This window comes from Ranitomeya imitator, chromosome 7, assembly GCF_032444005.1.
Source record: "Ranitomeya imitator isolate aRanImi1 chromosome 7, aRanImi1.pri, whole genome shotgun sequence".
Classification (NCBI taxonomy): domain Eukaryota; kingdom Metazoa; phylum Chordata; class Amphibia; order Anura; family Dendrobatidae; genus Ranitomeya; species Ranitomeya imitator.
Genome location: NC_091288.1, coordinates 72,881,924 through 72,899,434, shown reverse-complemented (window position 1 = coordinate 72,899,434; position 17,511 = coordinate 72,881,924). Strand labels below are relative to the sequence as shown.

Here is a 17,511-nt window from a genome sequence, read left to right as displayed (position 1 = left end):
GGCTTTCTTCTGCCGACTCGACCATGCAGCCCATTTTTCTTCAAGTGCCTCCTTATTGTGCATCTTGAAACAGCCACACCGCTAGTTTTCAGAGATTCCTGTATTTCAGCTGATGTTATTTGTGGATTTTTCTTTGCACCCGAACAATTTTCCTGGTAGTTCTGGACGACATTTTTGTTTGTCTACCTGACCGTGGTTTTGTTTTTACAGAGCCCCTGATTTTTCCATTTGTTAATCAAAGTTTGAACACTGCTGGCTGGCATTATCAATTCCTTGGATATCTTTTTGTATCCCTTTCCTGTTTTATACAGTTCAACTACCTTATCCCATTGATCTGTTGACAATTCTTTTGCTTTCCCCATGACTCACAATCCAGAAATGTCAGTGGCTGGATGAAAGATGCCAGAGTCTGTCTGGATCCCAGAAACGCACTCAGCTTTTATGCACACACACTGATTACAAGCAAACAGGTCACAGGTGAGCATGTTACCTTTAGTAGCCAGTCAAACCCATTTGTGTCAACTTCTGTGTATGGTATGAGACCAAAATCACCAGGGTATGTGATCTTTTGATCAGGGTCATTTGGATGTTTTGGGTTGTCATTGTGATTTAAAAAGAGAAAACATAGTAGTTTGACAACAAATGGCTTCACCCAACCACTAACCATGAGTGGAGAAAAAGTTTTGGTGTTATCGTTCATATTCTCTGAAAAAAGGCAAAGAAAGCAAAAATTCAGCTGGGGTATGTAAACTTTTGAGCACAACTGTATACTACTGTCAAAAAGCGCCTTTAAACGGTAGCCTGAGACCTAGTAACTAATCATTAAAACAAAGTGATCCAGATTATGACGGCATAACAACAATCACTATTGAACATCTCATTAACAACACTCAAAAAGTCCTTAAAGTGATAAAAATAGGGGCAAACGCCAAGATTTTAGGCAAATATTATTTTACGGTTTTTTTTATAGTTGCAATTCTGTTTCCCTAGTGTGGCCATACAAGTGGTTTTGCCATATCAGTTATCAAACTACAGACAGACACAGTTATTAGAAGACCTTTATTGACCTATAAAAACAGTTGAGGTATAGACAGAACAGATTCACTGCTCTAAAGTCCCACTTAAAAACAAGTGTAATTTTTCTCTACAGTGGAACGGTGTAATATATATATATTTTCTTTTTTCTTTTTTTTTTAAAAAAGGAAAAATCACTTATAGAAAACCAGTGACTTATGCATATCAAAATATTAATTTCACAGACCGCTCACAAAAAAATTAAAATGTACTTCCACAGTGAAGAACCTGCAATACCTAAAGGTGATTTCTCATAATTGGGGGTCCGATTTTCCTGTGTGTATAAAGGATGTGCACTGCCGATCCATACAAAGGCTATGGGACCGAGAGCGAGCCAAGCGATGTACTCCGCTATTTCCAGCAGTCTCCTAGACAATGAACTGAACGGCCTTCATACGAGCGCACAACCACTCCATCCACTGGGGTCCCCCTTTTTCTTGATTCCAGGGGTCAGACCCCAATCAGGCTCTTACTACCCATCTGATTTGTGGGGGATAAGTTTCAATTATGGGAAAACCTGTTCAGCAAAGCATATGGCACATTTATCTTAGTACTAAAGATGTCTACAGTCAAAGCCTGAGTAGGGTAGGGAAGATGGAGACCTATAGGAGACAGAAGTATATGAATATCACACAACGTATCGTCATATTGGAACAGGAAAAAAAAACAAATAATGAACACATATTTTGTGCATTATGAGCTTCTTCACAACCCAGTTGTCCATCAATTGATATATTTATTCTTCGCACCAGTCTTTTCAATTCTTTTTTATATATTTTTTCTTATCTCAAACTACTATTCGCTGTTGTTCACGTAACCCGTGTTAATACCGTGTTCACAAGAGACAGCACCAGAGGTACGCCCTCTGAGGCTCTAAGGAAAGACATCCCACGTGAGAGTGCCAGAGAGTTAGACAGCACACAGAGGTGTTCCCTTTAAACCCTAGCATGGGATCCGTGGCCTCCCAGGGCAGGGGGTTTGTGGAGGTCAGTACACGATTTTCCAGTGCGTGGGCTGCTCACAGTTCTTTTCTTTGTCTCCACAGAACCGGTTGTAGGTCGTCTTTGGATCGAAGCCTAAAATCTCTCGCTCTTCATGAATACGGAATGAGAAGGTGGAGACGGAGGTACCGATGAAGTATCTGTCAAGGACCAGAAGCGAGATAATGAAATAGGTTTACATACAATGATATAAAAACTGCCCAATATGAAAAACCAAACTCCAGACAGTGAACCAAGTGCTGGGGTTAGAAATTAAGCCTACTTTAGTATCAGCGGGATCCCTATTGGTGCGTGTGGGACCCAAGAAGGCATAAGCGTTTCCACTACTTTGGGACCTAGAAGGACTACACTATCCACCTTCTACCACTTGCCAGATCTATCTAGTACAAGAAGAAAAAAAAAAAGAAAAGCTTGTTGCTGTCAAAGAAAGTTGGGGAAACAGTTTTGCAACTGCTAGCGAGCCAAAGGCTGAAGACCACCGCTTTATACAATGCAAGGATTCTGTAACATGATGATACAAAAACTTGTAGACAAAGGGAATCTGTCATCAAGTTTTTGCTACCCCATGTTACTGGGCTGTTTGCTGTAGTTTTTGTAAAATCAGTTTTATCACCAGGAGATTATCATTATAGGACTAGTAAACCTGTTGCCATTTAGTCCTCTGTAATTCATGAGCTCTGATTGGCAGATTTCTGTGTACACTGGGCATAGGCGGTGTTAAATATTATTTAAGGTTATTCATTTTTACTCTTAGCTCTGTACTAAGTATATTTGCGGACATGACATGTAGGTTATCTCTGTACACTTAGCTCAGGGTAGATGGTAGCGCCATACATAAAAACAGGTGCCATGTGACATATACAAACCATGTGACACACGGAGGAGGGTGGTCTCTTCATTTGACTCCTCATTCGAGGGTCTGTATCCTGAGCCGCTGACATGTACTTCTAAAAGGCCTGACCCGCGTGCTCCAGTTCCTGCAACATTTTGAGCTATAACCTTCACATGGACACACACAAATTTCTATTCAGAACCCAGGAAAGAGGAGGAAAAAAAACTTAAACTTTTTAAATAAGCTAATTATGGACAAATTGACAATTTCTTTGTAACTACTTCACCTATTACTTTTGGGGGATAATCCAATATAAACCACTACATTTTTTTATAAGAATTATTGTGATATTTTCATTGGAGAATTGCATCTGGTAAGAAGTCCTGAATAAATATAAAGTATATTTAACAGGCAGAAAGCTGCAATCACTGTTGGGGGAGTAGCTGAACTACATGGCTGCAGGTTTACTAGTCCTCTAGTGATAATCTCCTGCTGATAAAACAGTGATGTTATTAAAACTATAGTAAGCAGCCTAGAAGGTGACATCACTGGAATCAGGGTCTCTGTCTCTTACGTTACGTTGCTCTCAGATTAGGTTGGAAAAACCTGGTGACAGATTCCTTTTAATGGGATTTTCCACTTTATGGGGAGTGGACCCCAAACATGGCAACTTGGCTGAAGTAGACGACACAAGCCGCTGAGATCAGTTATTGACTGCAGTGGCAATGTGCACTGTCTACATCATGTCACCGCTACAGCCAAAACACAGATCTGATCAGCGGCAGAAGGAGGGAAGGGCGCGTACCTGCTGTGTATTATTGTAGCCATATAAAAGCATTTTGTGTCTGCTTTCCTTCACGTGGAAAAATGTTTCAGGTCCATTTACAAAAAACAATATTCAACAAATGAGTATACATAAGAACGCTTGTTCCTGATCATTAGCCTGTGTAACATGCTGCAGATTATACGTGGGCCATTAAATCATTGCCACTTGTAAAACAGAGGACATGCATGTTGCATCGTGACAGCAATTCTATTAATGATTGTTGTATTCCGGTAAAGTTATGTCGGCCCATGTGAATGGATGCCAATCAACTTCTACACAGACGATTGGGGCTCATGTATGGGCAGAAATCTGTCCTTCTAGATGTAATCTTAGGACCCATATTTACACTCATGCTACTGGGAAGAACAAGACCTGTGTGTTACCTGGCATGGGCACAGATCCACTGATCTATGATTGCAACTCCTCCGTCCTTGTACAGCTCCAGCTCTTCCCAGGTTGGTTCAAACCTCACCATTTCAGGGATCAGCCTTCGCAGCTCCTCAAGGTCTGACAAAGGATTTAGAAAACACTTCATAAAAGTGGCATTACTCCATATTCCATGTGTTCGGGCTTTGTACACTTTTCAAAAGGTAGATAAATAATCCAGCAAAGATAAGGAAAAAAAATAGTGAGGGACAATTGAGAACACTGGTGACGAAGGTTATTATCTATCTATATACCGGTAATCATCTATGGGGTACTTCCATCTGTCTGTCTGCCTGTCACGGAAATCCCGCGTCGCTGATTGGTTGAGGCTGGCAGGCTGCGACCAATCAGCGACGGGCAAAGTCCGGCCGCGAATTCGCCCCTTCCTACTCTCCGTCAGTGCCCCCTCCCTACTCCCCTCCAGTCAGCGCTCACACTGGGTTAATGGCTGCGTTACACCGCGTTATGCCGCAGTGTAACGCAGTCCGTTAACGCTGCTATTAACCCTGTATGACCAACTTTTTACTATTGATGCTGCTTATGCAGCATCAATAGTAAAAAGATCTAATGTTAAAAATAATAAAAAAATAAAAAATCATTATATTCTCACCTTCCGGCACCTTTCTCGCTCCTCGCAACGCTACGGTCCATGCATTGCGGTCTCGCGAGATGATGACGTAGCAGTCTCGCAAGATCGCTACGTCATCATCTCGCGACACCGCAATGCATTCTTGGGACCGGAGAACCGCGAGGAGCATTGCTAAACGCATCGTGCGTGGGCTGTGTTATAGACTACGTGGGCTGTGTTATATACTACGTGGCTGTGCAATATATTACGTGGCAGTGCTATATACTATGTGGCTGTTATATACTACGTGGGCTGTGCTATATACTACGTTGCTGTGCAATATACGTGGCTGGGCAATATACTATGTGGCTGTGCTATATACTATGTGGCATGTGTTATATACTATGTGGCCTGTGTTATATACTACATGGCTGTGCTATATACTACATGGGCTGTTATATACTACGTGGCTGTGTTATGCGCTACGTGGCTGTGCTATATGCTACATGGGCTGTGCTATATACTAGTGGCCTGTGCTATATACTATGTGGCCTGTGCTATATACTATGTGGCCTGTGCTATATGCTACGTGGGCTGTGCTATATACTACTTGGCTGTGTTATATGCTACTTGGCTGTGTTATATGCTACTTGGCTGTGCTATATTTCTCTGCTGTATCTGTGCATCATGAATCGTAGTATGTGTTAAAGAGGGGGCCCACTGAGACTTTTTCGCCCGGGGCCCTCAAAAACCTGGAGCTGGCCTGGTTTCACCGATTGTTCGCGGCCGGCCGAGCATGACCAATCAGCGACAGGCGCAGTCCGGCAACGGATTGGCGTGGAATCTGAACCACGCTTCGCTAATTGGTCACGCCCGGCCTGCCGAATCCTGTGTATAAATTGCATTATTGTGAAAACTTCATAAATAAACTACATACATATTCTAGAATACCCGATGCGTTAGAATTGGGCCACTATGTAGTACAAATCTATCAAATACACCATTCACCATGACATAGGTAAAGCAAACATGCTTGGACAAGGCATTATCCGAGCACGGTTGTGTGCTAATAGAGGGTCTTCTGAGTGCTCGTATAACATGTTCCAGTCCACGCAGCTGTACATCTCACAGCCGTAACACATTAATTAATTAATTAATTCATTCATTCATTCCGTTTGTTAAACAATCCCTGCAGGTGTGGTGGCTGTGGAATAGCCATGAGAGATGTAGCCTCAGGGACTCGGAACATAGTATTCGAGCACACTGAAGTCACTCGGTTAGCACATGAGCATGCTCAGATAACACCTTATCCCAGAACATTCGCTCATCACTAACAGGCCACTATATGGCATCCATCGGTAATTTAATTCACTGGATGCTTCCTTATGAAAAGTCATCAATGTAAGATTGGTGTTAGTCCCACACTGGGAACCTTCACTGTTCAGCTGTTATTGGCAGGATATAAACACTGAATGGAGCAGCACTGCACAACTCCGCTCAATAAGTAGAAGTAACTGCTGGGTAAGGTGCACCAGCTCTTATTCAATGATTACATCTGGCCAAGGCCAAATACAGCAGGCTGGTGGGGGGGCTGGGTATCCCACCGATGAATTATTGATGACCTGCACATCAATATCACATGACCGGAGAACCCCATTTATATGATGTAAAGAAAAATATAAATCCTAATAAAGTCTGTACACTTGCCTTGTCTGTCAGCATCTGTAGCAATAAAAACCTTCTTTAGCTTCAGTTTCTTCAAAAGACTGTGAATGTCTTCTGTTGCCCGTCGTAGGCTGGGTACATCATCTCTGTGCCCCCAAATAAAGTCTTTTCTTCTAAGATGCACACCAAGGTAAGGTCCTCCTAATGGTGCACTAGGCTTCTGCTATACAGAAAACACTGGACATGAATACTTTGCCTCCTTCTTGGCCGCTTATTCAGGCTATGCCCCCAAATATTTAGGAGATTGGTCACATTAGGTGACCTGTTAACACCACAATGTTTATCAAGAATGCACTAATGAGACATTTATTACCTTCGCTTTGGTCCAGTCTTCATTGAACACTGTTTTGTCATCTTCATCATTAGACTCCAGAAAGTTGGCCCTGAACTCATCCCCCACTATCCTCAGATGCCGAGCAAACACCATACTGCGACGCGTCTGCAGCCAGAAAGTATGACATTGGGTTAAAATATATAAATTTCAACATTAAAATTCTGATCATAAACGAGTTATCCAGGACTAACTTAGTTTTTTGGCTCATAGAACAAAATACAATCAAGTACCTTCCTGTTCTCTCATCGTTCCTGCCAGCCATTTAGCTCCTCCATGTTGAGCAGCCAGCTTCCTGCAGTTCGGCAGTGGGGAGCTGGCTGTCAATCATCATAAAGGCAGTTATACCCATCAACACAGCAGAGTGGAAGAGAAGCCACTGCTCTGTCAACGGTCTGCATTGGGCAGAAAAGGCAGGTAGTCAGCAACTACCTGCCTGCTAGTCCTTAAGCCCATAGTAAAGAACTAATGTAGCCCTGGATAATCCCTTTGTTACTTGAACAATACACGAAATACAGAATACATCACTCACATTTCTACACAGTACACACAAAACACATAAGCCTCAGTTCATTTGAAAGTCTTAATGAAGGAAATGCTGGAGTAACCAGCGCCAAATTTATTAAGAGGTGTTCTCTTAGTGAATTTGGTTCAACTTCCGTGCATCAGTGCCAGAAATGAATGCCAGTCAGTGACGGTCATGATTTATTCCACTTTTATGACACAAATGATGATGAATTTGTCAGAGGAGACTGGTCTCGATCTGTCCGAGCTCTCCCCACTGGTCTCGATCAGTCCGAGCTCTGCCCACTGGTCTCGATCAGTCCGAGCTCTGCCCACTGGTCTCGATCTGCCCGAGCTCTGCCCACTGGTCTCGATCTGCCCGAGCTCTGCCCACTGGTCTCGATCTGCCCGAGCTCTGCCCACTGGTCTCGATCTGCCCGAGCTCTGCCCACTGGTCTCGATCTGCCCGAGCTCTGCCCACTGGTCTCGATCTGCCCGAGCTCTGCCCACTGGTCTCGATCTGTCCGAGCTCTGCCCACTGGTCTCAAAGTTATTAAAGTTGACCAAGACTTGCATAAAAATCCGCAAACGTTGCACAACTTAGAGTTGTGCAAAATGTTCTTGCGTCATTTCAATCAGCTTTAACCCCTTAGTGACAGAGCCAATTTGGTACTTAATGACCGAGCCAATTTTTGCAATTCTGACCACTGTCACTTTATGAGGTTATAACTCTGGAACGCTTCAACGGATCCCGCTGATTCTGAGATTGTTTTTTCGTGACATATTGTACTTCATGTTAGTGGTAACATTTCTTAGATATTACTTGCGATTATTTATGAAAAAAACGGAAATATGGCGAAAATTTTTAAAATTTAGCAATTTTCAAACTTTGTATTTTTATGTCTTTAAATCAGAGAGATATGTCACGAAAAATAGTTAATAAATAACATTTCCCACATGTCTACTTTACATCTGCACAATTTTGGAAACAAAATTTTTTTTTGTTAGGGAGTTATAACGGTTAAAAGTTGACCAGCAATTTCTCATTTTTACAACACCATTTTTTTTTAGGGACCACATCACATTTGAAGTCATTTTGAGGGGTCTATATGATAGAAAATAATGAAGTGTGACACCATTCTAAAAACTACACCCCTCAAGGTTCTCAAAACCACATTCAAGAAGTTTATTAACCCTTTACGTGCTTCACAGGAACTGAAACAATGTGGAAGGAAAAAATGAACATTTCACTTTTTTTTGCAAACATCTTAATTCAGAACCATTTTTTTTATTTTGACAAGTGTAAAAACAGAAATGTGACCATAAATTTTGTTATGCAATTTCTCCTGAATACGCCAATACCCCATATGTGGGGGTAAACCACTTTTTGGGCGCACCGCAGAACTTAGAAGTGAAGGAGCGCCGTTTGACTTTTTCAATGCAGAATTGGCTGGAATTGAGATTGGACGCCATGTCGCGTTTGGAGAGCCCCTGATGTGCCTAAACAGTGGAAACTCTCCACAAGTGACACCATTTTGGAAACTAGACCCCTTAAGGAACTTACCTAGATGTGTGGTGAGCACTTTGAACCCCCAAGTGCTTCACAGAAGTTTATAACGTAGAGCCGTGAAAATAAAAAATCGCTTTTGTTTACACAAAAATGATCTTTTCGCCCACAAATTCTTATTTTCACAACGGTAACAGGAGAAATTAGACCACAAAAGTTGTTGTGCGATTTCTCCGGAATACGTCGATACCCCATATGTGAGGGTAAACCACTGTTTGGGCGCACCGCAGAGCTTGGAAGTGAAGGAGCACCGTTTTACTTTTTCAATGTAGAATTGGCTGGAATTGAGATTGGACGCCATGTCACGTTTGGAGAGCCCCTGATGTGCCTAAACAGTGGAAACCCCCCACAAGTGACACCATTTTGGAAACTAGACCCCTTAAGGAACTTATCTAGATGTGTGGTGAGCACTTTGAACCCCCATGTGCTTCACAGAAGTTTATAACGTAGAGCCGTGAAAAAAAAAATTGCATTTTTTCTACAAAAATGATCTTTTTGTCCACAAATTTTTATTTTCACAAGGGTAACAGGAGAAATTAGACCACGAAAGTTGTTGTGCAATTTCTCCTGAGTACGTCGATACCCAATATGTGGGGGTAAACCACTGTTTGGGCGCACCGCAGAGCTTGGAAGAGAAAGAGTGCCGTTTGACTTTTTCAATGTAGAATTGGCTGGAATTGAGATCGGACGCCATGTCGCGTTTGGAGAGCCCCTGATGTGCCTAAACAGTAGAAATCCCCCACAAGTGACCCCATTTTGGAAACTAGACCCCCCATGGAACTTATCTAGATGTGTGGTGAGAACTTTGAATGCCTAAGTGCTTCACAGAAGTTTATAATGCAGAGTCGTGAAAATAAAAAATATTTTTTTTTCCACAAAAAAGATTTTGTAGCCCCCAAGTTTTTATTTTCACAAGGGTAACAAGAGAAATTGGACCCCAGAAGTTGTTGTCCAATTTATCCCGAGTACGCTGATGCCCCATATGTGGGGGTAACCCACTGTTTGGGCGCACGGCAGAGCTCAGAAGGGAGGGAGCACCATTTGACTTTTTGAGCGCAAAATTGGCTGTCGTGTTTGGAGACCCCCTGATGTACCTAAACAGTGGAAACCCCCCAATTCTAGCTCCAACCCTAACCCCAACACACCCCTCACCCTAATCCCAACCTGATCCATAATCCTAATCACTAACCCTAACCATAATCACAACCCTTACCCCAAAACAACCCTAATGTCAACCCTAACCATAACCCTAATCAAAACCCTAAATCCAACACACCCCTAATCCTAATCTCAACCCTAACCTCAAACCTAACCCTAATCCCAATACATCCCTAATCACAACCCTAACCTTAACCCTAATCCCAAGCATAACCCTAATGCCAACCCTAACACCAACCCTAATCCAAACCCTAACCCTAATCCCAACTCTAACCCTAACTTTAGCCCCAACCCTAGCCCTAACTTTAGCCCCAACCTTAACCCTAGCCCTAAGGCTACTTTCACACTTGCGTCATTTGGCATTCCGTCGCAATCCGTCGTTTTGGACAAGAAACGGATCCTGCAAATGTGCCCGCAGGATGCGTTTTTTGCCCATAGACTTGTATTGCCGACGGATCGTGACGGATGGCCACACGTCGCGTCAGGCGTGCACTGGATCAGTTGTGTTTTGGCGGACCGTCGGCACAAAAAAAGTTCAATGAAACTTTTTTTGTACGTCGCATCCGCATGCGTGGCCGTAACTCCGCCCCCTCCTCCCCAGGACATAGATTGGGCAGCGGATGCGTTGAAAAACTACAGCCGCTGCCCACATTGTGCACAATTTTCACAACGTGCGTCGGTATGTCGGGCCGACGCATTGCGACGGCCCCGTACCGACGTAAGTGTGAAAGAAGCCTAACCCTAAATTTAGACCCCAACCCTAAATTTAGCCCCAACCCTAACCCTAGCCCTAGCCCTAACCCTAACCCCAACTGCTGTTCTCCTGCCGGCCAGCAGATGGAGACAGATGGCGGGCGCACTGCGCATGCGCCCGCCATTTTCTTTTGCCGGCGGCCAGGAGGAGCAGCAGGAGGATCCAGGGACACAGGTGAGTATGATAGGGTCCCCGAATCCCCCTATTTCTCTGTCCTCTGATGTGCGATCACATCAGAGGACAGAGAATTACACTTTACTTTTTTTTTTTTTTTTTTTTGCGGTCGCCGGTAAACAGTTAATTACCGGCGATCGCAAAACAGGGGTCGGTAAAACCGACCCCGATCATGCTCTTTGGGGTCTCGGCTACCCCCGGCAGCCGAGACCCCAAAGATTCTCGCGGGGCCGGCGGGCGCACCGCGCATGCGCCCGCCATTTTGAAGATGGTGGCGCCCACCGGGAGCCACGAGGAGCACCGGGGGAGACAGGTAAGTATTGGGGGGCTACCTGGGACCCCTTTTCTCTGTCCTCCGTCCTCCGATGTGCGATCACAACGGAGGACAGAGAAATTAAAAAGAGATCGCGTTTTTTTTTTGTTTTTTTTTTTTGCGATCGCCGGTAAACGGTTAATTACCGGCGATCGCAAATGCGGGGTGGGTTAAAAACCCCCCGAATCATGTTCTCTGGGGTCTCGGCTACCCCCGGCAGCCGAGACCCCGGAGAAATAGGGATTTTTGTGTTACTCACCGTAAAATCCTTTTCTCCGAGACGCTCATTGGGGGACACAGGACAGTGGGGTGTATGCTTCTGCCGCCAGGAGGCTGACACTAAGTAAACTTGAAAAAAAGTTAGCTCCTCCTCCATCGTATACACCCTGATACTGGCTACCAGAGACTCCAGTTTGGTGCAAAAAGCAGTAGGAGAACAAAACACAAAAAATAATATAACAGCATAAATACAGAAACTTTATGTCTAGAAAAGATCCTACTGACTATGTAAAAGCAGCAATAAGGCTACCAGGGAGGGAGCTGTGTCCCCCAATGAGCGTCTCGGAGAAAAGGATTTTACGGTGAGTAACACAAAAATCCCTATTTCTCCTTCGCCTCATTGGGGGACACAGGACTGTGGGATGTCCTAAAGCAGTCCCTGGGTGGGAAAAATAACTCACCAGTCAAAGACATCCAGATGATGGTTGTCTATAAATGCGCCACTGCCGCTTGAAGAATCCTTCTACCCAGACTTGCATCTGCAGAGGTCTGGGAGTGGACATTATAATGTTTTACAAACGTATGCAGACTAGACCAGGTCGCAGCTTTGCAAACCTGTTCTGCTGAGGCCTGGTGCCGAACGGCCCAGGAAGCCCCCACCGCCCTTGTTGAATGAGCCTTGATTCCGGCCGGAACCGTCATGCCCATGGTGCGATAAGCCTCCTGAATGGTCGCCCTTATCCACCTGGCCAGAGTAGATTTTGAAGCAGCGCATCCCTTCCTGCGACCCTGCGGAAGGACAAACAGAGCATCTGTCTGGCGAAAAGGAGCCGTACGGGAAACGTACCTCCTCAGAGCCCTTACCAGATCCAACGTATGGAGAGCTTTTTCTACACGGTGCGTAGGTGCCGGACAAAAAGAGAGCAGAACAATATCTTCATTGATGTGGAATGACGAAACAACCTTCGGCAAAAAAGACGGTGCTGGTCTGAGAACTACCTTGTCCTGATGAAACTGCAGAAAAGGGGAACGACAGGAAAGGGCTGCCAGCTCCGATACCCGTCTTATGGACGTTATGGCCACTAAAAATACGACTTTCCAAGAAAGAAACATCAAAGAAATATCTTGAAGAGGCTCAAAAGGAGCATTCTGTAAAGCCCTTAAAACCAGATTAAGGTCCCAAGCTTCCAAAGGAGTCCTATAAGGAGGGACCTTATGAGCAACTCCCTGGAAAAAAGTCCTGACCTGACGATAAGTAGCAATCTTGCGCTGAAAAAGGACTGATAAAGCCAAAATCTGCCTTTTAAGAGTACTTGGAGCAAGCCCAGAATCCAGGCCTGCTTGAAGGAAGGCTAGAATGTTCGGAATGGAAAAACGCAGAGGAGGCAGCCCGCGCTCTCTACACCAGGAAAGGAACACCTTCCAAGTATGATAATAAATCTTGGCCGAGACAGGCTTACGTGCACTGATCATGGTATCCACCACTTCTTGAGAAAACCCTGCCTGGGTTAAAACCCAAGATTCAACGGCCAGGCCGTCAAACGTAGGACCTCTGAGTTCTGGTGGTAGATCGGCCCTTGAGATAGAAGATCCGGCTGATCGGGGAGCCGCCAAGGAACCCCGGCGAGAAGTTGTACCAGGTCTGCATACCAGGTCCGTCGTGGCCAATCCGGAGCGATCAGGATGGCCGGGGCTCTCTCTGATTTGATTTTCTTGATTACCCTCGGGAGCAGTGCCAGAGGAGGGAACAGATAAGAGAGATGAAACTGGTTCCAAGACAATACCAGCGCATCCACGGCGATCGCCCGGGGATCTCGGTACCGAGAGACAAAACTGGGCACCTTGGCATTCATCTTGGACGCCATTAGATCCACGTCCGGAGTCCCCCAAAGATGGCAAATCTGCAAAAATACCTCGGGATGGAGAGACCACTCCCCGGAGGCCAGAACCTGACGGCTTAGGAAATCTGCCGCCCAGTTTTCTTCACCCGGAATGTGGACCGCTGAGATTACAGAGTGATTCCTCTCCGCCCAGAGTAGGATTTGCTTTACCTCCCGCATGGCTGCCTTGCTGCGGGTGCCCCACTGGTGATTTATGTAGGCTACCGCTGTGGCGTTGTCCGATTGAATTCGGACAGGGCGACCTGTTAGAAGATGGTGGAAATGTAACAAAGCTAGTCGAACTGCTCGAATCTCTAAGATATTGATGGGGAGGGCTGATTCCAGAGGAGACCAGAGCCCCTGAGCAGTGTGATGAAAGAATACTGCTCCCCAACCCAGGAGACTGGCATCTGTTGTGACCACTAGCCAATTGGTTGGGGGAAAGGGCTTCCCCCTGAGTAGAGATGAGCTGTTTAGCCACCAAGAGAGGGCCAGCCTGGCTTGGAGGGACAACCGAAATCTGCGGTTGAGAGAAAGAGGATTTCTGTTCCACACTGATAGGATTGCTAGTTGGAGGGGTCGAAGATGAAGCTGCGCAAACGGAACCGCCTCTATAGTCGCAACCATCTTTCCTAACACCCTCATGCCAGACCGAATCGTATGAGGGCCCGGTTGTTGAAGATTCCTCACTTCCCGCCGAAGGGCTAGGACCTTGTCCTGGGGAAGGATTGATAGGGCTTGAGAGGTGTCGAAGATCATGCCTAAAAATGAGATCTTCCAGGACGGCTGTAGGGAAGACTTCCTTAAATTCACCAGCCAACCTAGACGAGAAAGGGTGTCCAGAGTGAAGCCGACATTTTCCCTGCAAGATTGAAAAGTCGGTCCCTTGATCAGCAGATCGTCCAGGTAAGGCAAGACGACTATACCTCGGGAGTGCAGAATGGAAACCACTGTAGACATGACCTTTGTGAACACCCTGGGAGCGGAGGCCAGCCCGAAGGGTAATGCCGTGAATTGAAAGTGTAGATTGTTTACGGCAAATCGGAGAAATCTTTGATGAGGTGGAAAGATGGGAATATGAAGATAAGCATCCTGAATGTCTACTGAGGCCAAAAACTCTCCCTTTTCCAAAGAGGCGATGACTGACCGGAGAGACTCCATCCGAAAGTGACGAAAGCGGACAAACCTGTTTAAGAGTTTGAGATCTAGAATAGGCCTTACTGCTCCGTCCTTTTTGGGCACTACAAAAAGATTGGAATAAAAGCCCTGAAACCTTTCCTCCCTTGGAACAGGAGAAATGACACCGCTTATACGAAGGGACTCTACGGAATTGAACAGGCTTTGACGAAGAGACTTGGACCTGGGAAGACGGGATGGAAAGAACCGGGGAGGAGGCGGCTGAACCAGCTCTATTTTGTACCCTGATGATACGAGCTCTCCAACCCACTGGTCGTGGATTACCTGAAGCCAGACCTGGCGAAATAAAAGTAGACGTCCGCCTACTCTGTTGGAGACACCCAGAGGAGGCCTCCAGTCACTTAGCCGAAAATCTTTGAGTCCTAGATCCTCTGGATCTAGTAGATTGGGGACGCATTCTTCCCCCCTGGCTGGCCGTATAAGGGGTCCGACCGTCTCGGTCCTGATTGGATCGACCCTGCGCAGGAGAGCCTGATGCTGGGGCCCATCTAACGTTGCGAAAGGTTCTAAAACGGGCCTGAAATTGGCGACGAAAAGGCTGTCTAGACTTCTGCTGAGGAAGAAACTTACTCTTCCCTCCTGTGGAGTCAGAAATAAGCTGATCCAGCTTCTCTCCGAACAAACGACCACTCTGATACGGTAGGGATGTAAGAGATTTTTTAGAGGTAGAATCAGCCCGCCAGGACCTTAACCAAAGAGCCCTTCTGATGGCCATAGCATTAGACGCAGCCGAAGAAGCACAGTCTGCCGCATCTAGGGAGGCGTTAATCAGATAACTACCAGCCATTGCTACCTGAGATGACATTTCTGCCAATTCTGCTGACAAATTACCTTCTTGGAGAGCCTTAGATAACGACTCTGACCAAGAAATCATAGCCCTGGCAACCCAAGTTGCTGCAAAGGAAGGAAAAAGTGCTGAACTTGAAGCCTCAAAAACGGAATGAGCCAAGCTCTCTATAAGACGATCCGTAGGATCCTTAATCGATGAGCCATTAGGGAGAGATAGCAATGTGTTAGAGGCTAAACGGAACACTGGAGGATCTACAGAAGGGTTTCCTGCCCAGTTACTACAAAGTTCAGCAGCAAAGGGATACCTGGCCTTCAGAGCTCTTTGCCCTGAAAAACGCTTGTCCGGGAGCTCCCGGTTGCGTTGAATCAGATGCTCAAACTCAGGGTGAGAGGAAAAAACCCTATGGGCCCGTTTAGCCCGCTTAAATGAGACTTTATGATCAGAGGATGAGGCAAGCTCGTCTTCTATCCCCAAAGACTGATTGACAGCCTCAATCAGGCTATCTACCGACTCCTGAAAACCAGGTTTCTCAAAATTAAGAGACCCTTCTGACTCGTAATCAGTCTCAACTTCCCCGCTTTCTGCAGGGGAAGGAGAACGAGTTACGGAACTCCAGGATGCGGAAGCACCTGAGTGCCTGGACGACGCTTTGCGAATCCGCTTTCCATGCGTCTGTCTAGAGTGAGCGCGGCCCCTGCAGGCCGAAGGCTCCTGAGACCCCGAGGCCCTCTCCGAGACAGGTGGACTACCGTCCCTGACTGCCGGGGTCTGCAGAGATTTGATTGCTTCAGTAAGGGACGCCATGGATTGCGACAAGGACGTGACCCATTCTGGCGGGGCTGCCCCAGCATCTGCTTGAGGAACCGGAGCCGGAGAGACTACTGGAGAACTGGCAGGGGGGGGCTCCTGGGCGCGTTCAGAGTCACAGGCCTCGCAGAGGCGAATACTTTGGGCGTGCGGAAAAGGGGCACGACAAGCTACACAACCGGTAAAAAGAACCATGTGAGTCTTAACCTTTCTAGACATAACGATCCGTAAAGCTATACCCAGGGCCAGAGACTGGGACAAAAAGAATGCTTCAGCCAGATGGAGGAAGAAGCACTTACCCCAGTCCTGTGTCCCCACGAGTACCGTGATGGATCCTGAAAGCACGATGCGGAGCCCAAAAGCGCTGTCTTATATGCACAGCAGGCCTTAGGGGGGAGGGACCGCCAAACGATGCTGCGGCCTGGAGCAGGCCCGAAGCCGGGGCCTCAATTTTTCCCCCCTTAGAGCGAGGAGAGCCGGAACCGGAAGTGACGCGCCGGAGGGGGCAGAGCCTCACAGCGCGGTCCGATGGCCGGAAGTCCCTGCTCCAGGAACGCCCGAAGCAGCCAGGCAGGGCTGAAGCCTCTGGGGGGACAGCGGCGCTGATCAAACCCGCAGCGCCGCTCCTAACACCGCGCGCCGCCGGACCACGCTGCAGCGTAGCTGCGCCGCAGCGTCGCCGACAAAAGGCAAGAGCGCCGGACAACGCTGCAGCGCCGCCGACCTAACGTTGCAGCGCCGGATAACGCTGCAGCGCCGCAGTCCTAACGCTGCAGCGCCGGATCACGCTGCAGCGCCGCTGTCCCAACGCCACAGCTCCGGACCACGCCGCAGCGCTGCCTCACCAAGACGCCGGCCTCAGCAGCGCTGAAAAAAGGCACCGCACTCCCGGAGGACGCAGCCGCAGGTAATGCCAGGAGCCCCCCTTGTCATACCGCACTCATTGAGGGGTAGAACCAATGACGGTGCAGGAACCCTATCTCCATTATCCCCAGGATAAGGAGAGGGACCGTCCACCACCCCAGCTAACACCGCAGGGGTGTAGAAATCAGGGGGGGAACACACGGACATCTTACGGGCGCCTGTACAGCCTGGAGTCTAGCTACCCCAGGGTGGTCAGGGCTAAGTCCGGTGAAGAATCCCACGTAGCGGGGAAGGATACGTGGAGAAACATGAGACACTAAGCATAAACTGGAGTCTCTGGTAGCCAGTGTCAGGGTGTATACGATGGAGGAGGAGCTAACTTTTTTTCAAGTTTACTTAGTGTCAGCCTCCTGGCGGCAGAAGCATACACCCCACTGTCCTGTGTCCCCCAATGAGGCGAAGGAGAAAATCCGACTCTGGGGGGCGCTATTTACTTTTTCC

General features: G+C 46.9%; 1 protein-coding gene across 2 annotated transcripts in view; it reads right to left on the bottom strand.

Moving 5' to 3' along the window:
- Positions 1-1,040: 1,040 nt before the first annotated feature.
- Positions 1,041-17,511, bottom strand: part of POFUT2 (protein O-fucosyltransferase 2) — a 33,157-nt gene continuing 16,686 nt past the window's right edge. Inside the window, exons 6-9 of one of the 2 annotated variants that reach the window (XM_069733509.1) lie at positions 6,766-6,891; positions 6,435-6,615; positions 4,117-4,240; positions 1,041-2,215 (exon numbers count right to left, since the gene is read on the bottom strand). In XM_069733509.1, coding sequence (XP_069589610.1) covers positions 2,062-2,215; positions 4,117-4,240; positions 6,435-6,615; positions 6,766-6,891 — 585 coding nt within the window. In that variant the 3' untranslated portion in view covers positions 1,041-2,061. The remainder of the gene's footprint in view (positions 2,216-4,116; positions 4,241-6,434; positions 6,616-6,765; positions 6,892-17,511) is intronic. The other variant, XM_069733510.1, reaches the window with a different exon arrangement.